We start from the raw sequence: 23852 nt of genomic DNA on the forward strand, positions 1-23852 counted from the left end.
CTGCTCTGGACTCCGGGCAAGGGGGACGTGTCCTGGGGACACCTCCGGCTCGAGGCCCGAGGGCCCCCCTCCGTGCGTGCTGTAAGGAGGCCCCTAAGTCTGCCGTCCTCTGCGGTGTGTGGTCCTGACACTGGCGGAGCTTCGTCGGGTCGTCCGTGAGCAGCAGGGCCCGGTGCCTGGCCGCCCGCTGTCCACCGCCTCTCGCAGCACCCCAGCCCCGAGAGCTGGCACGCAGCTGACAGCGGGTGGCCTCTGCCTGGTGGCCTCACGTCAGCTCCTGCCTGGGCCCTGTCCCGGCCTCCCCGCCTCTTCACCTGCACTTGGTGACACGTAACCGAGAACGCTGCAACGACGCCAAGCCCAGGGGTTCCCCCCCCCGCCTGCCGCTGACCAGTGTGCCCTGGGGTCTGCCTGACACCCGGCAGGTGCCTCTGGTCCCCCGTGGACAGAGGCTGGGTCTGGGAGGGGATGGGGGGTGGCCCTCCCGAGGGCGTGGGACGCAGCCCATCACACCGTGTCCCCTGCGTGGTGCTTTTCTAGTCCCCGTAGGAGAGAGAGTGAGGGAGGAAGGGAGTTGGAATGACCCGGCTGTTGACGTCTGTTTTTACGAAAACAGCACGTGCACGCGGTTACACACGTGAACGGCACTCAGAGCACAGGACGAGAAGGCCTCCGGACCCCGTCCCCTCCCGCCCCTCGGCCTCACGCGGGCGCCGCGTCCACAGCACGCCCGCTCCTTCAGCCGCTGGCTTCGCCCCCCTGTCCCTGTGCCTGCCTGCCGGGCAGCGGGCCTTCCAGGACCGTGAGGTGGCCTCTGACTTGGTCAGTGTTTGCAAACAGCAGGCGTCCAGGACTGCGGCTCGCGGAGAAGGTCTGACCAGAGCCGCGAGTCCGTCACCACACAGGCGAGGGTCCAGTCCTCAGCGCTGACTGCCCCGTCTCCCTCACCCCCGACCTTCCGATACACGAAGAGCAAAGGTTTGGTAAAATGAATAATCGGTTATAAACTGAAGAACCTGTCATGACTGTGCCTCACTAGGCACTGCAGAGACACAGTAGGACATTGTGATTTTTCTCCCCGGTCCAATTCTTGGTTATTCTTAGAGGTCGTTTTTAAGATGTGCTCAATTTCACCGTATGGGTCTTTACTTTTTATTTTTCTGAAATGCCCCATCAGGCCTGTCCCATGCGCAGCGATGTTCTTTCCCTGGTGCTTCTCCGAATGTAGAGTCTGTGGGCTTCCGTCCAAGCCCCTCTCTGTGGACGCTTGTGCGGCCTGGCCAGCCACCCCGAGATTGTCCTTTTTTACTTCCTATGCTGAACCCTGTTTCCTTGATCCAAATCCCGCTGCCTCTGGGTTTATTTTGTTGTTTTTCTGCATCACGTGCTCCAGCGGCCTCTCGGCAAGAATGCTGCGTGTGTGTGTGTGTGTCTGGGTGTAACTTTGAGTAGTAGCTTGTCTTCAGAGTGTCCCTTATCCTCCCTGGGTGTCTCAGTTGGAGTTGGGAATGAACTATTTGAAAGTAATTTTCCCTCATAATTTGGAGAGCAGTGCTTCTTGCTTCTGAGAAAGCCTCCTTCTGTATTTGGGTCTCGCGCCCTCCCTTTTCCCTGCTCTGAAATTGCGTGGACACCTGCTCTTCCGTTCGTGGAAGTGGTACCAGGCGAGTCCTTTCCATCTGGACGTCCTGGTCCTTCGATTCCTGAAGGGTATGACGCGCCATTATTCAAGAGTGTCTCAAAGGATTCACTTTTCATACGAACTTGTTTCAGAACGTAAAAGCTTTTCTTATTTCCAGTATACAGAGGGCTTCTGTGAATTGACAGAAAGACAGAGAGAAAAGAGGGAAAATGCAGGCAAATTATAAAAGCAGAATCCACATCATTCATAAACGTAGTAAAAGGTGATAGGGTGTTTCTCTGGTGTCACAAAGTTGCAATTTTATTTTATTTTTTATTTTTTTGTGATATGCGGGCCTCTCACCGTTGTGGCCTCTCCCGTTGCGAAGCACAGGCTCCGGACGCACAGGCTCAGCGGCCATGGCTCACGGGCCCAGCCACTCCGCGGCACGTGGGATCTTCCCAGACCGGGGCACGAACCCGTGTCCCCTGCATCGGCAGGCGGATTCTCAACCACTGCGCCACCAGGGAAGCCCAAAGTTGCAATTTTAAAGCGACAGTAAGATTCTGGTTTTGAGGTCCTGGTTGGCAGAACTGAAAAAGTCAGACAGCTTCCCCCGTGCTCTCTTACCCTGCGGCGTGAGGGGGAAGCGTGACATATTGTAACATCTCCGAAGAGCACGTTTGGGTAATAGCTGCTGGTATCAAAACTGTCCATACCACGTAACTCAGCGATTCAACGTTTGGAAAAGTAGCCTTCAGAAAAGTTCCAGCACATAAGGATCTTCGCTACGGTTTTGTCGGTTGGGGGGCAGGGGGGTGTGAAACCCTGCGACGTGCACCAGAATGCCGTCCCAGCGGCCACACGTGAGCCCACGCCTGCTGCCGTGCACGTGCGTGCGGGACGGTGCCACCGGGCAGCGTGCGTAGATGCGAGCGGAACCACGGCTGCTCCCAGCCAGGGTGCGGTGCTGGGAGATGCAGGAGCCGCTGTGACCGTCGGCGTCCCAGGAGCAGAGCAGCATGGAGGGAAGACCAGAGGCTTCAGTGAGATGCTGCAGCTGAACTTGAGCTGAAAGTTTCATTATGAACTTGTGATCAATTCTGTCTTTGCACGTGTTTCCTAGCTCCTGAGCTGGGGTTCCTGATGGTTAAACTGATTTAATCAGGTGTTTCCTGATTAAACTCATCCGGGTCCTGCCAGGCCCTATCCTCCCAGGGAGGCCTGGTGCAGCCCAGGCCCCACTCCTGCTGTCTCCCCTCTCACTGATCACAGCACTTCCCCCGCTGGGCTACAAGCACCTCCAGGAGGGACACTGCGCCCGACCCTCTGCCTTTCTCACTCGCTCCCCTGCACTGAGCTCCTGGGGGGGCCACCTGCAGCCCAGGCACTGTCGCAGGCGCTGGGGATACAAACCCAACCACCCCCCACCAAGGTCTGATTTTACATAGCGGTCAACAGGCCCCTGCGCGAGCGAGCCCTTCTCAGGAGCACAGCTGTGCACTCTGTGACTGTCAGCCCAGCTCTCCAGAAACACTTGTTTTTATTTCCAGGTCCTTGGGTGGATCCCGGTTCAGAGCCCGGAGCTCTGTGAAGGTTCACTCACACTTTACCTCTGTCTGTGCTGTGGTCTGAATGTCCGTTTCCCCCAATTTGTATGTTGAATCCTAACCCCCAAAGATGCTGGTATTAGGAGGTGGGGGCTTTGGGAGGTGATCGGGTCATGAGGGTGGAGACCTTGTGAAGGGGATTTGTGCCCTTAGAAAAGCGAGCGCAGAGCTCCCTCGCTGCTTCTGCCACGTGAGGACACAGCGAGAGAAGTCTGTGACCCAGAGAAGGGCCCTCACTCGACCATGCTGGCACCCTGACCTCAGACCTCCAGCCTCCAGAACCCCAAGCCATGAGTGTCTGTTGTTATAAGCCGCCCAGCCTGTGGTATCGTGTTACCAGCCTTGAACCAAGACAATATGTAAAATCCCATGTTGCCCATTTCAAGGGGGAATATGGAGGAAAACCATCCTGAATTCTCAGTCCCCATGGGGGCTGGGCATCAGGTGACACCATGAATAATTCACAAGGTGGGTAGACGCAGGGGTTGAGGGGGCGGGTCTCACTTTCCACCTGAACAGGAGACCTTAGGACTTGGGCAAAGGAAACACTGGCCCCAAGTTGGAAAAGAAAGCTTGGGTCATGCAGCCACTGACTTTGCTTTTCCAAAGGCCACAGACCTCCCTAGTTAATGTTTCCCTTCCAGCCTACACGCAGCACCCGGCTCCTGAGTCCCTGCAGGACAGCTGAATCATCCTTACACAACAGAAAGAGGTTCCATCTGCCCACTCGTCCGCCTGGCTTGAGCCACACTCACCCCCTAAGCTACCCCTAGACTGCCTCTCACCCTCAGCCTAGGGCCGCGCAAGCCCCCACTGTGCTCCCGGCCACCGAGGGGCCCGCAGAAGGCTCAGCAGAGACCCTGTCTGTTGGGGGCATCCTCCATCCACACTTGCCCACTGGGGCCTCTTTAAAGGCCGCTGACGGAGACCCTTCCCCCTCCTCAGGACTCTTGCCATTGTGGAAAGACAGACAAGCGTATGGCAAAGTGTATTAGGGTGTGAGTTGTGCTACGAACGTGGGATCCCAGGGGAGGAGGGCTGGGGCCGCAGGAGCCCATCCCTGAGCCGAAGCAAGGCTCGGATAGACCGAGGGCGGGGGCATTGCGCAGAGCGAGCTGAGCTGGCAGAGGTGGGTGCGCTGTGACGCCCACAGAGCGCTGTCTTCTGCTGCTGTCTGACCTCAGGCCCCATTCCTCGAGGGATCGGGTCTGGAAAGCATGGACCCAGAGTCACACACCGTCACCCCCACCACGTTGCACGTGTGAGAAGTGGGCCACGGAGTTCAGGCCACACCCAAGGGCTCGAGGAGCTGCACTCCTCTCCTGAAGGGGCGTGTTAAAGACCTCTAAGCCGCCGCAGTCCTCCAAGAGCCCGCAAATTACTCAGTTCTCCCTCACGCCAAACGTACGCACTCCCCAAATCCCAGCCATGGCAGGCGGGGCTCGAAGTCCAGAGTCTGCGTCTGAACCAGGTTCTGATGTGGAGGAGGCTCCTGGGGGACAGCGGCTCTCAATCTGAACACCTGTGGATTCAAGGACCAGGTGTCTGCGCTCCCAACCCCAGCCCACACCCAGCACACGACAGTGGGACAGGTGCTCGAAGGGGGCGGGACTGGGAGGCGCACAGGTGTCACTCATCCATACGGCCCTGAAATCCCCTGGGCGGGTCCTGGAAGCTCCTTCATTCGGACTCGGTCTGATTCTGGTCTCTGTTTGCACGTGTGTGGTTTCTCAGGCTGCTTCCTGCCAGAAGAATGTGGGGGTGGGGGAGGGGAGTTCCAGGGGTCTCTTTGCATTTTGCACTGTCTCTGATACTTTCAGTCCAAGCTTTTGCCAATATAATTCCTTTAAAAACCAAGTGTGTCTTCTATGAATCTTATTGAGGTTCTGTCCTTTGATCAGCTGGCAAACCCACTCAACCTCTTTGAGATACACCCTTCTCTACCTTGGGCTTCTGCTGAATGACAGCTTTTTTTCTGTTTTTTGTTTTTTGTCTGTGTTGGGTCTTTGTTGCCACGTGCAGGCTTTCTCTAGCTGTGTTGAGCGGGGTCTACTCTTCGTTGAGGTGTGTGTGCTTCTTGTTGCAGTGGCTTCTCGTTGCAGAGCACGGGTTCTAGGCACTCGGGCTTCAGCAGTTGTGGCACACAGGCTCAGTAGCTGTGGCTCGTGGGCTCTAGATCACAGGCTCAGTAGTTGTGGCGCACGGGGTTAGTTGCTCCACGGCATGTGGGATCTTCTCAGACCAGGGCTCGAACCCGTGTCCCCTGCACTGGCAGGCGGATTCTCAACCACTGCGCCACCGGGGAAGCCCTGAATGACAGCTTTTAAGCTTCCCGGAAGTCCTACCGTTGAACCGAATACTCTGAGGTGCCACTTTTGACCTTTTTGAGAACTTACCAAAGGATCTTACAGCATACACTGGGCTTCATCTTTAGACCCTCTTTTCCTGCCATGGCCATGCCTCATGTCTCCCTTCACCTGGGAGTTGTGTGTTAATCTTAGCCTCACTTGACATCCAGAGAAGCTAGGAAATTTGAAAACCAGCAAATTCTGGTTCCTTTTTATTTAACAGTCCTCCTTTGGCTTACCTGTCTTCTCTCACATTTAGTATAAGCAGCAAGAAGAAGTCAGGAGGCACCTTCAGCATTCTGCCTGGAAATGGCCCTAGCTGGACAGCCGGGGTCCCCTGGCACGTCCTCTGCGTTCCATGTTAGTGCAGGTGGCAGCGCTGCCAGACTTGCTGCTTAAACTCCCCTCCTCTCTGTACACCCCCTAAGACTGTGGCTTCTTCTCTGATTCCCTAACACCGTTTTGGGGTGTTCGATCTCCCAGCCATTCTTTCAGTGTCACCTGTCGCTCTTTGTTCTCTGTTCCAGCTTCAACGTTCTCACACAACTTTCCCACCCCAGGCTCCTCACATCCAGCCATTTATTCCACAAGTTTTATTGAACACCTGCTAAACACAAGGCACTACGCCAGGTGCTGAGACCGTCCTTGACCTCGTGTTCCAGTGGGGGAGCCAGTCAGATAATCCCGAAAGCAGTGATAGACGTGCGGCTGAGAGGGTGCCTGAAGGAATGCTGAAGCCCTTCTGTGGTCATGTGACGAGGGGGTCTTTCCTAGCGGGGGTGTGGTTAGGGAAAGCGTCCCTTAAGATGGGACGTTGAAGTAGGGGCCTCCTGAAGTACGGGTGCGTTTCCCGGAGCAAGACCGTGACAGCCCGTGGAGAGTTCCCGAGCCAGTGAGTGAAGTGACCCGCCGGGCCGCTTTCCACTTATCCCGTCGGCCTTGCGGGGTGCTCACAACCACGGGGCCTTTGCAAAAGCCCTGTGAATCCGGGAGCGGGTCGCAGCCCTGGAGCGCCCTCCCCACCCCGCCCGGCGGCGGGGCTTTCCGCCCGCCCCGGCCCCTCCCCTCCCGGGCTCTGGCCTTGGCCGGGGCTCCGGGACTGGCAGGGGCCGGCCCCACCTCCCCGCCGCCCAGGCGGGACCAGCACCAGCGCCGTCCCCTGCCCGGACCCGGACTCAGAGGTCCGCTCTGGCCAGCGACGCCTGCGCTCCTCCCGTGCGTGGTGAGTCCCGCTCCCCGGCGCCCCAGGGAGGGAGGCCGCCCCCGCTCGCGGCTCCGGGGGCTCCGGGGGCTCCGGGGGCGCTGGGCTCAGGTCCCCCGGCGGAGGCGCCTGGGGCCGCGCGAGCCTGGCCGCGGGGACGCGAGTCAGGGCTCCCGGGGGACAGCCGAGGCTCCAGCCTGGCGGGGGTTCCTCTGGCTGCGGGACCGCGGTGCGGGGCAGGGCCTGCGGAGGATCGTGCAGCGGTGGCGTGGGGGAGGGCGGGGCGGCCTGGGGGCTTATCAGCCCCGCGTACGGAAGAGGAGACTGAGGCCGGAGAGGGAAGGAGACGAACCGAAGGTGACCAGATGGTCCTGCCCCGCTGCGCCGGCTGTCCCCCGCCAAGCCCCTCACCCCATTTTCGGGATGGGGAATGGTCCCCCCTGATTGGCCAGATCTGGGCGCCGGGAACGAGGACCTCTTGTGATTGGAGAGCCCCAGCCCTACCCCCGCCTGCGCCGCTGTCCTTCTTGGGGGGGGGGAGGCGGTGGGGGGGAGAGGCGGTGGGGGGGAGGTGGGGAGCTTGGATCCCAGAGCCCCAGCCCCGCCCCACGACCTGGTTTGGGGGTTGCGCTAGCTGCGTGTACTCAGAGCCCGGGCCCTTGGCGCATGTGTCCAGGCCCCTCACCTGCCACCTGCCTAGGGGAGGCGGAATCTCCCTCAGGTACCGGAGACGGAATTCAGTGTGGAGACGGAATTCAGTGTGCTTGGAGCAGGGGGCCAACGCCCCGGGCAGGGTCTGGACGCTGGGCTGGGGCTGGGGGCCTGGGGAGCCCGACGGGTCCCCCTGCTGCCACCTCAGCCCCACAGCGTCCCTGGGAGGAGGGCACCGAGGGCTCTGCGCCTCCCCCACCTGACTTAACTGTCGCCAAAGCCCAAGGTGGGCTGTCCTCGCCCAGGGCTCCTGCCCCACCAGCTCCACAGGTGGCTTCCCTGACCCTGCCTCCCTGCTTCCGAAGGGATCTTCTTTGTCCCCTTTATTTTTCCACAAGTAATATACGCTCAAAAATAAAAATAAAAATAAAACATTCTGGAAAGAAAAAGAGAATTACCACCATCAAAAGACTTCCAAACCCCAGAACCCTACCTGGTGACTTTTAATATTTCTGTGTGAGTCCTTTCAGGCTTTTTCTCTGTCAGTACACACGTGCACATACATATATACCCCCCACACACACACCATACACACCACACACACACCACACACACATACCACACACACACCACACACAGGACCACCATTCTCATTCACTGACAGTGTCTTTTGCCGACTTTTTAATCTTGATGATGTCCAGCTTATTTTTTTCTTTCTTGAATCGTGCCTTTGGTGTTGTATCTAAAAAGTCACCATATACTCAAAGTCATCTAGGTTTTCTCCTGTGCTATCTTCTAGGAGTTTTATACTTTTGCATCTTACTTTTCCATCTGTGGTGCATTCTGAGTTAATTTTTGTGACGTGCGTAAGATGTGTGTCTAGATTCATCTTTTGCGTGTGGACATCCAGTTGTTCCAGCATCACTTGTTGAAAAGACCATCTTCGCTCTGTTGTGTTGCCTTTGCTCCCCTGTCAGACAGTAAAGATTTTAGAAGGCGAAGAGAACATCTCTAGGAACTTGGAGGAAGGAAAGATTTCTTAAACAGAATAGAAAGCCCACTAAGCATAAAGGGAGATTTTGATGCACGGTACTATATTGAGTTTAAGAAACTGCGTTCATCAAAAGGCACCACAGAGTAAAGAGTCCAGCCACAGAAGTGGAGAAGATGTTTTTCATAACTGGATCTGACAAAGGACTCATGGTCTAGATTATTTAAAAACAAAATGAAACAATAGCAAGCAAACAAAAACCTCCTACAAAATCGGGAAGGAAAAAGGTCACCCAGTGGAAAAAACAGACAAAAAGAAATCCAAGTGGCTGATAAACGTAGGAAAAGGTGCTCCCTTCATCAGCCATCAGGGAATCGCCAAGGAAACCCCAGCAGGACAGCTGCAGTCCCTGTCAGCAGGACAGTAAAATGAACAGATAGGAGGCTGCCATGCAAAGCACGTGGAAATCGGTAAAAGCACTTTGGAAACCTGGCAGAGGCTGGTAAGGCTGAACACGTTCACACCTGGGACCCAGGAACTCCACTCCCAGGTACACACCCAGCGGAAGTGTATTCTTGTATTCAGTAAGAACCACGTGCCAGAGTCTGTATCACATCCGTGTTGGTAACAGCTTCAAGCTGGAAACTAGCCAAATGTCCACCCACCGCAGGATGGATACATGAGCGTGTTTATTTACACGCACAGGAAAACACTGTGGAGCAATGAGAACGGACACAGCGCAGCTGCGTGGACAGTGCTCAGGGGAAACGGTGCACAGAGCATCACGCAGTGTGATTCCATTCATGTAAATGGAGTCTAGCCGCGCTCTACCTCTCTGTCATCTAAATGCGCTTCTGCAGTGTTTCTTTATCTGAGCGCTGATTATACTGGTGTGTTCAGTTTGCAAAAATTCATTGAGCTACATACTTACGGTTTGTACACTTTTCTGTATGTCCGAAGCATGTAATACTTCAATAAACTTTTCTCCAGAAATGTGTGTTTGTGTAGATAGATAATTTAAAGAAACGTATCAAGTAGAGAATAGGTTTTATGGATATGAGCGTGGTGAGTGAATGAGCAAACTTCGGTCCAGCCGCGCGTCTTCCCACGCAGCCCAGTGGCACCTGGCGCACCTCCCACGCCACCTTCCGTCCTCGGCCCGTCCACTGGGCGTCTGTCTCTATGCAGCCGAAGTCCGGGCCCATTGCTGCTTCCTGCCCAGGGAGAGCCTGGCCTGCAGGCTGGAAGCATTTCAGGAGTATCTTTCTCATCAACAAGTGACAAAACTGAAGCTGATGCGACTTGACCGAGGTGACAGGACTGGTCAGTTACAGAAACATGCTCAGATACGCCTGGGAAGACACCACACGCAGGGCCCCGTGCCGTGTTGGAGGTTCCAGGGAGGAGTCCCTGAGGCTGCGCTCGCATGCGACTCACGCTGCAGTATCTCCAGGCCCACCGTTCAGGACCTCTTCCTTCGTTCCTCATGCGGCCGCCTCCCCGCAGTGGCCGGCGGCCCAGGGAGCCCAGAGCTGGGCCGAGGGGTTGGGGCGGGGGCGGGTGGGCTGCCCCCTCGGGCCAGCGCGCCCTGTCTGACGCTGAGGTCGTATTCCTTTCCCAGGTCCTCCCGGCCCGGCCCCGCCGCCATGAAGATCGCAGTGATCGGACAGAGCCTGTTCGGCCAGGAAGTTTACTGCCACCTGCGGGAGGCGGGTCACGAGGTCGTGGGCGTGTTCACTGTCCCCGACAAGGACGGGAAGGCGGACCCCCTAGGTGAGTGGGGGGCCCGGGAGCACGGGGAGGGGGTGCCCCGTGGGCGGTGGTGGGCGCAGAGCCTGCGGGGTCTTGGGTGGGGCTGTGGGCTTCCCCGGCCAGAAGCGGCCGCTCGCGGTCCACCCCGGACCCTGCTGAGGCGCCAGTGGGCCGCCGGGCTTTTCTGGAACCGGGTGGACCGCAGGGCGGGGCTTGTGTCCTGGAGAAGGGCCGTGCAGAAGCCTGGCCTACTCCCAGGGCCCTCAGTGTGAGCACTCTGGCTCCCCCCGACCGCGGCACCCACGCTCTGAAAAGGCCCCCAGGCGGCAGTCTCCGCGGCCAGCGTTCTCAGACGTGAGCGTGCCCTGCACCGCGTCTCAGGGGGCACCTGCTGAGCAGGGCGCTGAGGCCCCCATACTGCCCCCGGCCCCCCGGAGCTTCTGCTCAGAGGGACGGGAGGGACCTGGGAGTCGCATTTCTAACAAGTTCCCGAGGGCACCTCAGCAGCGCAGCAGGAATCAGGGCCCTCAGCTCGACGAACAGACCTTCAGGCCCCTCCCGGGTCCTTCTCAGGCCTGATGGATTCAGAATGTGGGTCCGGACGAGGAAAGGGGCCTCGCGGGGCTGCCAGGCCCCAGGGCTTGGTGCATTAGGAATAGGGAGTCTCCCCAGATGGGGCGTGCAGGCTGCCCCCACGTCAGCCAGGCCTCGGCTCCAGATCTGAGCCCGCCGCAACCCGTAGCACAGCCTGAGTCCCGCCCGTAGCCGCTCGGGGGCCCCTGACAGCAGCTCTGAGCCTGGCTGGGGCTGCTGCTTGACCTGACCTCAGATGTCCACAGATGCCACTGGTCACAGCGGGGACAACTTTTGCAAGCATGGCCCAGTCTGCTTACATTGACCCATGTCCCTGAACCCAGGGCACAGAGCCAGAGAGACCGATGGTGGGGGAGGTCAGCCAGGGCCACACGTCAGCCGGGCGTGTTCCAGAGAGCCAGGGGCTGGGAAGCGCTGGACAGGGGCTGAGGGGCAGGCACAGGGGAGCTCGGAGGAAGCGGCCAGTGACTGCAGGGGCAGCGCCACCTCTGAGGGGCAGGAAGCTGCATTCTAGAACTTGGGGACCTGTGGACTGCACGTGAGACCCACGGGGAGGGTGCCCTGCTCCGGGCACCTAAAGAGGCCAGGGGTCAGGCAGGCGTCTGGGAGAGGGAGGCGGTCAGCAGAGGTCAGGCCCGGCACAGCAGCTCCTGAGACCCGGGCCTTGCCCGGCGCCGTCCCCTCTGGGCTGCCCTGGGCAGTGGGGGAAGCTGGGGGGACACGCTTGGGGCGGAGGTGCGGGAGCCCCCCCCGCGGGGCAGGCAGAGGTGGCACGTCGGAGTGGGCGCAGCAGTAGGGGGCAGTCTCTCACCCGCTGTCCCACAGGCCTGAAGGCCGACCAGGACGGAGTGCCAGTGTTCAAGATCCCCCGCTGGCGGGTAAGGGGCCAGGCTCTGCCCAGCGTGGTGGCGACGCACCAGGCCCTGGGAGCCGAGCTCAACGTGCTGCCCTTCTGTAGCCAGTTCATCCCCCCGGAGATCATCAACGCCCCCCGCCACGGCTCCATCATCTACCACCCGAGTCTGCTCCCCCGGCACCGGGGGGCCTCGGCCATCAACTGGTGAGACGGGGCCCAGACACCCCACCTGCCTGCGTCGTCCCCGTGCCTCAGCCCGAGCTTCCCTCTGCGGCTTTGCGCACGCGGTGCCTGTGTGCGCCGCCGGACGGCGTCCACGCGGTAGATGGCAGCACGATCCCCGAGCAAGAACTGCGCTCAGGCAGCGCCGTGCGCGCTGCATTCCCGCCCTGCGGCGGGGTTGCCGGGGCAGAGTGGCCCGAGGGGCTCCCTGAGGCCCGCTCTCCCCCCCACCGGCTACCGGTGCTCTCAGCAGCCCCCCTCTTGGAAAGAGATAGCGATGGGCGAAAGAGTCACCTGAACAAGATAGTGTGAGACGGGAGGCGATGTGCGTATCTGGAGGCTGGAGCTGTTCGGAGGAGCGGTCGGGGGTGGGGGGGAGACCTCTGAGCTGGACGAGAGAGCGGGTTTGTAGTCAGCCTGGTCCGATTAGGATTCAGGCTCCCTGACCGCCAGTCATGGCTCCTCACTGCTCTGGGCCTTAGTCTCCTTATCTGTAAAAGGGGCAAACGGTGCTGTTACACGTGTGGGGAGGATAAAGTTACACGAGGCATTAAGGCTTTTAGCACAATACCTGGCACGCAGTCGGCATCAGTAAACACCATTTTCCTTCATCGGTCCTCCCCTGGGGAGATGGGGTGTGCTGCAGGGCGGCGGCGGTCACGGGGGCAGCCCCCAGGGCCTCCTTCTCCGTGGTCCTTCCTTCCGGACTCAGGTTACACTCCTCTGCTCCGTAGGACCCTCATCCATGGAGACAAGAAGGGGGGGTTTACCATCTTTTGGGCAGACGATGGTCTGGACACCGGGGACCTTCTGCTCCAGAAGGAGTGCGAGATCCTCCCGGACGACACTGTGAGCACGCTGTACAGCCGCTTCCTCTTCCCCGAAGGCGTGAAAGGGATGGTAAGGCTGCCCCCAGGGCCTCCCCTGCTGGCACCCCCACCCCACCCCCACCCCACCCCGCCCAGCTCCAGCCTGCTGCCCTGAGCTGGCCAGGATTCTGGAGGGGGAGATCGCTCATTTCAGGGTTTCAGAGGCGGGATTAGGACATATATTATTGTATAAGGCGGGACTCGTGCTTACAACTGTCAGAACAACTCAACAAGCTTTTAGCCAAAAAGGGACATTTTTGGCTCATTTAAGATAGAAGACTCCAGGGCTTCCCTGGTGGCGCAGTGGTCGAGAGTCCACCTGCCGATGCAGGGGACACGGATTCGTGCCCCGGTCCGGGAAGATCCCACATGCCGCGGCGCGGCTGGGCCCGTGAGCCATGGCCGCTGAGCCTGGGCGTTCGGAGCCTGTGCTCCGCAAAGGGAGAGGCAACAACAGTGAGAGGCCCGCGTACGGATTAAAAAAAAAAAAAAAAAAAAAAGATAGAAGACTCCAGGCAGGATGCCATCAAGCCTTGCTGAATCCAGAGGCTTAAGGCCTGTCACAGGAGTCTATCTTTCTATTTCTTCACGCTGATCCTACTTCCCTCCGTTTGATTAGCTTCATCCTCAGGTTGCCCTTAAGTGGGAGGAAAAGTAGTCACTGTTGTCTCAACTTTTTCACCCCTTGATTCCAGGGGAGGAGAAACCCTCTTTCCCCTAGAATTATGAATAAAAAATCAGAGGACACTCTGATTGGCCGATTCAGGTCATGTGATGACCCCAAGCCAATCACTGGCCAGCATGGGGGAGCACTCTGATTGGCAGCCTCTGTCACATGTTCCAGTCTTGGGGGCTTCTGGCCAAGGCTGGCCCAGGTGTGGTCACTGCACTGAATTCCCGCAGGAGGAGGAGGGCCGACCCAAAAGGCTGATGTCAGAGCTGGTTGTGCAGGGCCCGTAGAGGCGGTGTGTCCAGCCGGGGAGGCCAGCCAGGACAGAAGTCAGATGGGGACGTTTCCATAGCACATCAATGGCTGCGTCCCCAGCCCTGGGCCCCATTATGCGGCCTTGGATCCACCTGTTCACAGGAGTGAGCAGGGAGACCTGCTGGAGGTTTGACGTGAGAGGCAGGAAGGGGTCATCTTGTTCATCCTACAGAAAACAACCAAGAGCATCCTTCAGGGCAGCGTCCAGTGGGCAGCCGCTAGTCATGGGTGGTTATTAAATTAATTTAAATGACTTGTAGTTAAAGATCAAGGTCATCAGGCTCACTGGCTACATTTCAGGTCCCCAGAAACCACACGGGGCTGACGTGGAACACGTCCATTACCAGGGAAGTGCCCCCTGGGCAGTCCTGCCTTAGACGCTTCTGAGTTCTCCTGGCTTCTCAGCCTCGGGTCTCCGGGGGCTCTCACCACCACCTTCCCTCCCTCCGGGCCCGGCGCCTTGGCTCTCCTCCCCTCCCTCCCGACTTCTTCTTCACAACCCTCCTCTTTCCCGGAGCAGAGAAACTGCTTCCCGCTTAACTTATTCGGGACCTCCAAGCCCATCACGCAGTCCAGGAGCCATTCTCCCTAAGAGACAGGGAAGGTTTTAGACCAAAACGTGGACCTTGGTGTGTGTTACACCCGGAGAGGGCTTTAGCTTACATGATCGTCTTGGGCCTTGTGTGGGAGAGAGGGCGCGGTCTTGCACTCACTGCTCAGATTGGAAGTGGGTTCGAGCTAATTTTACCTGTCCCTACCGCACCCATTCCGTGGGGGCCCGTCACGTGCCCGTGTGGTGCCGGGTGGGTCTGTTCAGCGAGTGGCCCGGTCCAGACTCAAGTGTGAACCCAGGGTCTGGGAGTTGGGGGGGCCCTAACGTGGGGGACGCCAACCAACCCGTGTCTCCCCAGGTTCAGGCCGTGAAGCTGATCGCTGAGGGCAGAGCCCCCAGGCTCCCTCAGCCTGCGGATGGCGCCACCTACGAGGGGATTCAGAAGAAGGAAGCAGCCCGGGTGAGCGCCAGGGCCCTGCCCACCCAAAGGCTGCCTGTGCCCGGGCTGCGGAAAACAGGCGGCCAGGACGTACCTGTTTAAGCCCAGAAGAAAGAGCAGCCCCAGGGCAGGAAGCATGAGCTAGGCGGGCACCTGGGCAGGCAGGGCGCAGGGTCTGTTTGGGTTCTTCCCGGTTCCTCCTTAGGAACAGGTAGGCGGGGCCCTCAGGGAGAAGGGCCGTGAGGTGGGGAGGGGGTAAAAACCAGCCGTGGTGCTGGCTCCTCATCTCTGCGATGAGACGCCAGAGGGAGTTCAGTTCCTCGGTGCTGTCACAGGTCGGGAGACTGGGTGGGCCCACGGGCTGTAGCTGTGCTCAGGGCTCGCGGGGTGCTCTGTCGGGATCTGTGTGAGCCCTGTAAGTGAGGAGAAGCCGCTGGGGGGCAGGGAGGGGATGGGACAGGCCTGCACTTTGTGTAGGGCCTTGGCCGTCTTGGCCACAGAACATTGTCTCCCCGAAGCCATCCTGGAGTTCCCATCCCGTGAAAGACGGCGGCTGCACGCGCACCCAGAGCCGGGTGGCCGGGGGAGGCCCAGCCCAGCTCTGGGCCTCGGACTGGAGTCGGGAGGAAGCCAGACTTCCCAGCCTGTGCCCAGGGCTCCACCCAGTGTCAGCGCCATCGGGGCCGGAGGGGCGGCCAGAGGGGTCGCCCAGATGGTCAGGGAGCGGGGAGGGACCGCTGAGCACACACATCCTGCCCCGCAGATCAACTGGGAGCAGCCAGCAGAGGCCATTCATAACTGGATCCGCGGGAACGACAAGGTGCCGGGTGCCTGGACGGAGGCCTGTGGGCAGGTGCGTCCCTGCGTGGCCGGGACGGGCAGTGCTCCGTGTGTGTCCCCCGGCTGCACAGCTATCAGCGTGTGGCTGAACTAAGCGGTACATAGCCATCGCCCAGACCCCCAACCCCAGCCAGGTGCCCCCGGCCCCCTCGGCCTCTCCCTCAGGACCCGCGGCTGAAGGAGAGGGGCTGGTGCAGAGCAAGGCCGCCAGACCCAGCGGCAGCTCTGGGGTCGAGCTGTGCTGGTTGTTCGACTCTCAGCCCCGGGCTGTCAAAAGTTCCAGAATAGCAGAAGTAAAACCGATGAATCGGCCAAGTACTGCTAAGTAAGTTTATTGTGCACACACGGAAAAGACAGTTCCGGAACCAGGAGCCCTCAGACCACACGCGGTCTGTTGGTGAGCTTGTGAACTGAAGAGGCAGTGGCTGGTTATAACAAGAATTTTCTCAAATGATAGGGATCTGGCTAACGGTTACTTCATATCCATTTTGAGGAGCAGTTCAAATTTTGCTTACGATTTCCAGAGACACAAGCAAGACGTGACTAAGGTCAAGTTGGTCTTGACCAACTTGCAAAATAAGCTGAATTAAGCTCTGCTCCTGTGACTGAAATGGTTTTGTCTTCTCAGGGACTTTTCAAGGCTGGTCTGCATTTGTGTTTGATTTGAGCAGCTCTCGGAGACCCCAGGCCCAGCCCTGACTTGCCTTTGCCCCGGGGGTGGGGCCTTTTGGCCGAGCCCCGTCGAGGGCAGCCCTGTCCTCCACGAAGCCCCCCGCTGTCCCAACCCCTGCTCACAGGCTGGCTGCCAGACCTTCTGGGGTCTCTGCTGCCTGCGCTGCCACCAGACCCTTTGCACAGTAGCCAGGGCTTGGTGGTGTCCCCAGGCAGCACCCTCACCCAGTGATGCTGCAGCAGGCCTCCTGCCGGTGTCTGTCCCCCCGGGTCGGAGGTCAAGGGCCAACGTGCGATGACGTAGGGCCCCTCCGAGGCCTCAGTGCCTTCTCCAGGTCTCGTCTGTGCCCCCATTTGTGCCCTGACCCTCACCCCCACCCCATGATTTCCCAGCCCCCCTCAGCCCCTCCTGGTCCTCTACAGTGGGCCTCTCTCATCCAGCACCTTTCTGGTTTTCCTGTCCTCAACAGAAGCTGACGTTTTTCAACTCAACGCTGAGCACTGAAGGCCTGGTGCCCGAGGGAGAGACTTTGCCCATCCCAGGAGCCCATCGGCCAGGGGTGGTCACCGGAGCGGGACTCATCCTCTTCGGGAATGACGACCGAATGGTAGCGTTGCTGCTGTGGGTCCCCTGTCCGTACTGTAGGCTCAAGGCCACACACGCCTGTCCGGGGGCTCGGGCCCCACAGGGGGACTCCAGGCTTTTCTGGAGAAAACAGGGGAGAAGGAGACCACAGGCTCCAGGAGGGAAGACCCTTGACTGCTGGGTCGGCCTACTTCTTCCCTGTCCCGGGAAGGCTGGCCCTGGGCTCTTCCTGCCCAGGTGCCCCCACCCAAGCTGGATGCCCTGGGTGGGTGTCAGAGTTGGGGAGGCCCTCTCCGGGGAGCCCGGAACTGGAGTCCGGGGGCCCCGGGCGCGGTCACTGGACCTCTGCGCCTCAGTTGCCTTCCCTTTGAACAAGGAAGCCACACCGGGCACATGACATGCTCTGACTCACCGTAGAGGAGTGCGGCTCAGAGTGACAGCTACGATTTATGCAACGAAATATTTATAGCACGCCTGCGTGCCAGGCACCGTTCTCAAAGAGTTGGGCGATTTAATTTAGTTTCCCCGACGACCGTATGAGACGTGTGTCAGTACTATACCCATTTTACCGAGTAGCACACTGAAGCCAAGAGGTTAAATCACCTGGCCATCTCCACCCAGGCTAGCCTGTGGCAGAGCTGGAGCCCAGCCCTAGCTCTCTGGCGCTGAGGCCCACCACTCAGCCGTGATTCTCTGCCTCAGCGCTCACCCCACGCAGCGGTGGGCAGACCTGGGCCTTGAGGTCCCAGGGCCAGAGGAGAAGGAGGTCAGGCAGGGGTCTTTGAGCACTTCGGGGAATTTCAGCAAACACCGTGGATGTCGATGTGTGGATGTAGCGGTGGCTCGTACAGGCCGGGTGGGTGTGGAGCAGCTTGGCTCGGACTGGCGTGAGCTCACGCCGGGTGCCCACGCTGCTGGCCCGAGGCTGCCTGCAATCTGCAGTGATTGGGTGTTTCGGGTACCCGTGGCCGACGCCGTCAGACGCTACGTGTCTGTCCCAGATCGTGTTCCCAAAGCAGATCTGAAACAGGAGTCCTAGAGCTTGTGAGTTCTCGAGGGAGGTGGCTAGGGCAGAGGAAGACACTCAGCAAAGACACAGGTTCTGGAGCCGGACGGCCTCTTTCTGGCCCCCGGGCGGGCTCTGCGCTGGGAATTGCTTCTGCCGACTATGCCCCCGCATCCTCGCGGCGCTCCGGCCTGGGTTTCCGCGGCCCCTGGGGAAGGGTGAGGGGCAGCGAGGCGGAGCCCCTGGGCTTCTCGGCGTGGCCGTGACCATGCTTACCCACCAACAGCGGTCAGTGCGAGGGGCGCAGGTGTAGAGCACTAGCTGCAGGCTGAGGAAGGAGGAGGGGTTGGCCTGAGGCCCCCCTGAATCCAGCAGAGTAAAGAAGCAGCCTTCACACAGACCCACCCTCGGTTGAGCGTCGTTCAGGAACTTCCAGCTGGGGCCTGGCTAGGCTTTAGCTCCAGAAAGTTCCAGAGCATCTTTGGAAGACAGCAGGGGTGGGCAGTCAGCCGGGAACCCGGCTCTGGTTCCGTCCGGTGTGTGCAGAAGGTGCCGTGTTCGTAGGCCACGGCCACCCGACAGGCGCGGTCTCTGCCGTGAGCTCACCTGCTTCGGTGACCTGTGCCAGGTTTCTAGGAGTTTCTGGAAGCTGGGCTCTCGGGTGATGAGTTGTTTTCTCCAGTGACTTTCAAGGTAGTGCTTGAATTACTGCAGTGTAACGGGTAGGCGTCAGTTTTGTAGGGTAACCCAACCATGACAGCTTTTCGAGCTTGAGAGCATGGGGGGGTGCGCGACAGGGAAGGAGCTCGAGCGAGTCCCTGTGGCAGCAGCCTCCTCGCCGGGCCTGGGCTCCCGGGCCTGCCTCGGGGGGAGATGGAGTGAGGTGTGCCCCCTGCTCGGGCAGCCGCGGGTCCTGACGGCCTTCCTTTTGCAGCTGCTGGTGAAGAACATCCAGCTGGAGGGGGGCAAGATGATTCCGGCCTCGCAGTTCTTCAGGGGAGCAGACAGCGCTGGCCTCGAGCTGACGGAGGAGGACCTGGTCACTGCGGAGGCTGTGCGGGTAAGAGACCCTGCGGGGCTGCCGTCTGCTGGGGCAGGTCGTGCACAGCAGGTGCGTTTCGCGAATCGCGCCCCCTGGGGTCGGGCTGTGCACACCCTCTAAGGACGTATGTCCTGGCCCCGGGCACAGCGTCGGTCCTGTCCTGTCACGGGGCTTCCTGAGGCCCCCTGCCCCCGCTTCCTGTGCCACTGGGACCTAGGATTCGGCCGCTGGGTCCGACTCCTCCGGGGACACACTGTCAACAGTGGGCAAATGGAATAGCTGAAGGACCCAGTTGTCCTGCCGTAGGGCACGTGCCCCGGAACCTTCCGGAAAGGCTTCCCGAGAGGGAGACCCCCACGTGGTCACCAGCACAGGTGTCACAGTCGGCCGCCCTGGACTCTGGGCGCCCCCGCCCGTGTGCCGCTGGACGCCACTGCCCTCTCTGAGGCCCGGTGTCCCCCCCACCTGGAGTCCAGGCATCGGCCACTTCCCAGAACGGCCCCTCCTGCCTCTCCTGCACCTCCGTGTCCCTGGAAGGCGCGGTTTGGAGGGTGTTTAGCGGGGTTGCTCGGGGGCCGCCCGATGGGTCTTCAGCTCTTCAGTCATCCGGTCGTGGGTTTGCTTATTTGAGATGCACGTCCAGGCACGAGGGGTGTGGTGGTCAGCGGCGTCTCTGCTGTCACGTGTGTCCCTTCTCGCAGGGAAGAGAGCCGGCGAACGACCAGGCAAGGGAATAAAATAATTTCCGACGGGAAGTGTGCTCAGAGGGCGGTAACGGTGATGGGAACGAGGTGCCTGGAGGCCGGGGATGCCGCAGGAGGGAGCTCGGGGAAGGCCCCCCGGGTGGGGAGGTGGTTTCTGCTGAGACCCGAGTGGAGAGAGACGGCAGGCACGGCAAATGCCGAGGCCTTGAGAGCCGGGGAGCCGCGGAGGGTCGGGTGGCGGCCGCGGGGCCACCGCGTGCCCGTGACCAGTGCAGACGCAGGACCCAGCAAGGGGGGACGGGGGAGCCTGCCGGTCCGGGGGGCACCGAGCACCTCCTCAGGTAGAGGCTGATCATTCTGAATGTCTATTAAAAAAAAAAAAAAAAAAAAAGCCTGTTCATTCAAAAAGTATTCTTGGAGCAATTGCCCTGGGCCTGAGCCTGCCCTGGGGTTACGGGGCCAGCTGGACAGACCGCCTACTGGAGCTTGTGGCCAAGTGGTACCAGGATGGCTGAGGCTGGTGGCAGAAGAGGTAACAGCTTAGTGGCACCTGTCAGGACCTCAGTACCGCTGGCCGTGAGCCCAACAGTCATAAGAAAAGCAGATGCTTCTAGAATGTCCGGGCTACTCTAAACTGAGTTCCAGGTGTGCAGCAGAGGCCTCACGGGCTCTGAGGCAGCGTGGGCTCCTGCACCCCGAGCCCTGCCAGCCTCATTCCAGGGCTGCCCCCAGCCCCTTGTCCAGATGGGAAACCAAGGCAGGGGAGGCTGCCTGCATCTGACGGCTTGTCAGGGGCCGAGCTGGGGTCTGGACAAGGCCACGCGGCCACTCGGGGTCCACACCCCCCAGGAGGGCCGGCGTGCAGCGCCCTCACGGCGACCGTGGTTGCTGGCCCCAGGCTGAGCGAGCACCGCAGTCAGTGAAGGTTTGGGGGGAGGGGTGATTTAGCAGTTGACCGTGGAGGATGCCCAGGATTAAGCGTGAGCTGGGGGTTCAGGGAAGCATGTCACCAGAGGGGGAGAGCCTGGGTGGAGGCCCGGGGAGAAGGCGCAGTTGTGTGGGGCGGGGACGGCTCGGGACGGCTGCTGATGGTCCGCAGGAGGATGGCGGGCGGAAGCAGATCCAGGGCAGCCTCCTGAGGGAGGCCAGGGAGGGTCAGCCTAGGGGTCCCTGGGGGCTGGTCCTGGTGGGGCCACAGCCTGGGGCCCGGCCTGAGTTTGGCCCTCGGGCGCCTGCCCTGAAAGGCCCGGCTGGGAGCTGCCCGGAGAGCAGTCGTCCCGTTGTGTCCCGTCGTGGCCCATAGGACGGCCCTGCTGTGCTGCCCGCTCGGCTCTCACTGCCCTGCCACGCTCGCCCACGAGGCCGGGGGCAGGAACCACTGCCGTCCACAGGCGCGGACAGAGGGGCACAGAGCCAGCTAGCCTGTCTGTGGGGACGAGACCCAGGGCTCCCGAGCCCCCTCGGTGGCCCTGTTCACTCACAGAACCACCCCCCGCTTTGCTCTCCCTTCCACGTGGCAGCACCCCCCGGGAGTGTCACGTGGGGACACCCACCCCGGGCAACCCTCCAGGTGGGGCTGGCGGGGGGTGGGTCTCGGGGGCAGCTCCGGCACATCTGTCCCCCCCCCACCCCTGGACCAGCGTGGGGGCCCCTGCGAAGCTGCGGTCAAGGTGAGGCGGGTGTGCGGACCGCAGCCTGGGCTCCCGCTTCCCCAGCGAGGCTATCACCCCAGTGCCGTGAGGCACCCGGGAGCATCAGAGAGCCAAGCGGACGGGCCAGCCTGGCGCCGGGCAGTGCGTGAGCACCGCGGCGGTTCTCGCCCCCGCCGCCCGCTCCCGGGCCCCGGGAGCCGTGTGCTCACCACTCCTGCCTTCCAGGGTGTCTGGAAACGGATTCTCCCCAACGTCCCGGAGGTGGAAGACTCCACTGACTTCTTCAAGTCGGGGGCCGCGTCGGTGGACATCGTCAGGTAAGGCCTGGAGTGGGGGGCGTGTCCCAGGTGTCTGTGGGTCAGGAGTCCCCCTAAAACGGAGTGGCAGGAGACCATGCAGGTCAGGGATCCAGAAAGGACTCATGCGTGCAGGCCTCGGGCCCACCGGGAGTGGACCGGCGGGATGTCGTGGCCCCAGAGCGGCCACTCTGGGACTCGGACGTCTAGCTGGTGGCTCCCGGCTGTGCAAACGTGAGGCCAGCAAGCAGACAGGTGCGGACCACTGGCCTGACTGGTCTCAGTGGCCACAAGCCCACCCAGATTCAAGGGCAGGGGTGGGACAGAGACCCACCCCTCATGGGAGGAAGATCAAACAATGTGTGACTCTTTTATTTTTAAATTTATTTTAGTTACTTTTTAAAAGTAAATTTATTTATTTATTTTTGGCTGTGTTGGGTCTTTGTTGCTGCACGCGGCCTTTCTCTAGCTGCGGCGAGCGGGGCCTGCTCTTCGTCGCGGTGCGCGGGCTTCTCGTCGCGATGGCTTCTCTTGTTGCGGAGCACGGGCTCTAGGCTTGCGGGCTTCAGTAGTTGTGGCGCACGGGCTCAGTAATTGTGGCTCACGAGCTCTAGAGCGCAGGCTCAGTATTTGTGGCTCACGGGCTTAGTTGCTCCACAGCACGTGGGATCTTCCCGGACCAGGGCTCGAACCCATGTCGCCTGCATTGGCTGGCGGATTCTTAAGCACTGCACCACTAGGGAAGCCCTGTGCGGCTCTTTTAAAACTGCCACAAGCCCAACACCCTGGTGAAAGCCAGCATGTGTGGGGAGGGACCGGGCAGGTGAGGCCTGGCACAGGTGGGCCCGTTGGGCTGGGGCACGGGCAGTCAGGGAATCATGATTGCGACTCTTTCTGTTTCGTTTTATTCTTTAAAACGGATAGTTGTTTATTTTTTTTTCAAGTCTTTATTGAATTTGTTACAATATTGCTTCTGTTTTACATTTTGGTTTATTGGCTGCGAGGCACGTGGGATCTTAGCTCCCCAACCAGGGGGATCCAACCCACACCCCCTACATTTTAAGGCAAAGTCTTAACCACTGGACCGCCAGGGGAGTCCCGCAAGTCTTTTTAAATTTTAGGAATGACTTTACGTGCGGTGAGGTGCACAGATCTTGAGAGGACAGTTTGGTAGCTTCGATTTAACACGTGTAACACACACATTATAGCACATGTATAATATACATATTATGTGATACGATCATATCTCACAAGCTACACCTTGATGAAGACGTGGGCCCCAGCCTCACTCCAGGGGATCCCTCCTGCCCCTCCCCAGTCGGCGGCCCCCAGGGATGATCTGTTACCACAGATCAGGTCACCCAGTCTTCAACTTCATGTGAACTGTCCCTCTTGCCCTTTAACAGTGGTCGTAAGTTCTAATTTGTATAAGGAGAAGGATAAGTTTGCATCTGCATTCATCAGGGACATTAGCTTGTAGTTTTGTGTCTTCTGATGTCACTCTCTGGCTCAGGTATCAGGGTGACGCTGACCTTGTAAAGTGAGTTTGGGAGTGTTTCCTCCTCTTACGTTTTGTTGGGAGAGTTTGAGAAGGGTTGGAATTAATTCTTTTTAAATGGTGGGTGGGACTCTCCAGGTTTTCCCTGGGAGGTTTTCGCTCACCAATTCAGTCTCCTTACTTGTTACTGGTCTGTTCAGATTATGTTTCTTTATGATTCAGTGTTGGTAGGTTGTGTGTCTCTGGGAACTTATCCATTTCTTCTGGGTCATTCAATTTGTTGATGTGTAATTGTTCACAGGAGTCTCTTATGATGCTTTTTATCTGTGTGGTAGCTGTTGTATTGTCTCCTCTTTCATCTAATTTTTTTGTTTTAGTCTTCTCTTTTTCCATAGTCTACCTAAAGATTTGTCTCCTTTTTTTATCTTTTCAAAAAGCCAACTCTTAGTTTTGTTGACCTTTTCTATTGCCCCCCCCACCCCCGGTTTCTATTTTATTTATTTCCACTCTGATCTTTGTCATTTCCTTTCTTTTGTTACCTTTTGGCTTAGTTTGTTCTTCTTGTTCTGGTTCCTTGAAGTGTAAAATTAGGTTGTTTATTTGAGATTTTTTTTCTTAATATGGTCACTGATCACCATACACTTCCCTCTCAGAACTCTTTCTCTGTGTCCTATAAGTTTTGGTATGTTGTGTTTCCTCTTTCGTTTGTCTCAAGATAGTTTTTGATTTCCCATTTGATTTCTTTGGCCCATTGGTTGTTCAGGTGCGTGTTGTTTAGTATCCTCATTTTTTTGAATTTAGTTTTCCTCCAGTTTTTGATTTCTTGTTTCTACCATTGTGGATAGAAAAGATGCTTGGTATGAT

General features: G+C 59.1%; 1 protein-coding gene across 4 annotated transcripts in view; it reads left to right on the forward strand.

Annotated features, from left to right (window-relative positions):
• Positions 1–23852, forward strand: part of ALDH1L1 (aldehyde dehydrogenase 1 family member L1) — a 97769-nt gene that overhangs the window by 45609 nt on the left and 28308 nt on the right. For 2 of the 4 annotated variants that reach the window (XR_010842404.1, XM_067043239.1), the window contains exons 2-9: positions 10044–10195; positions 11594–11828; positions 12581–12746; positions 14612–14713; positions 15456–15545; positions 16675–16812; positions 18731–18856; positions 21420–21511. Coding sequence is in view for 2 of the 4 variants with exons in the window: in XM_067043239.1 (XP_066899340.1) it covers positions 10044–10195; positions 11594–11828; positions 12581–12746; positions 14612–14713; positions 15456–15545; positions 16675–16812; positions 18731–18856; positions 21420–21511 (1101 nt within the window). In the remaining 2 variants the exon portion in view is untranslated. Of the gene's footprint in view, positions 1–6649; positions 6802–10043; positions 10196–11593; positions 11829–12580; positions 12747–14611; positions 14714–15455; positions 15546–16674; positions 16813–18730; positions 18857–21419; positions 21512–23852 lie in introns of those variants that run through there. The other 2 variants (XM_059078138.2, XR_010842405.1) reach the window with 2 other exon arrangements.

Source organism: Kogia breviceps, chromosome 10 (genome assembly GCF_026419965.1).
Source record: "Kogia breviceps isolate mKogBre1 chromosome 10, mKogBre1 haplotype 1, whole genome shotgun sequence".
In the NCBI taxonomy this organism is placed as follows: Eukaryota; Metazoa; Chordata; class Mammalia; order Artiodactyla; family Physeteridae; genus Kogia; species Kogia breviceps.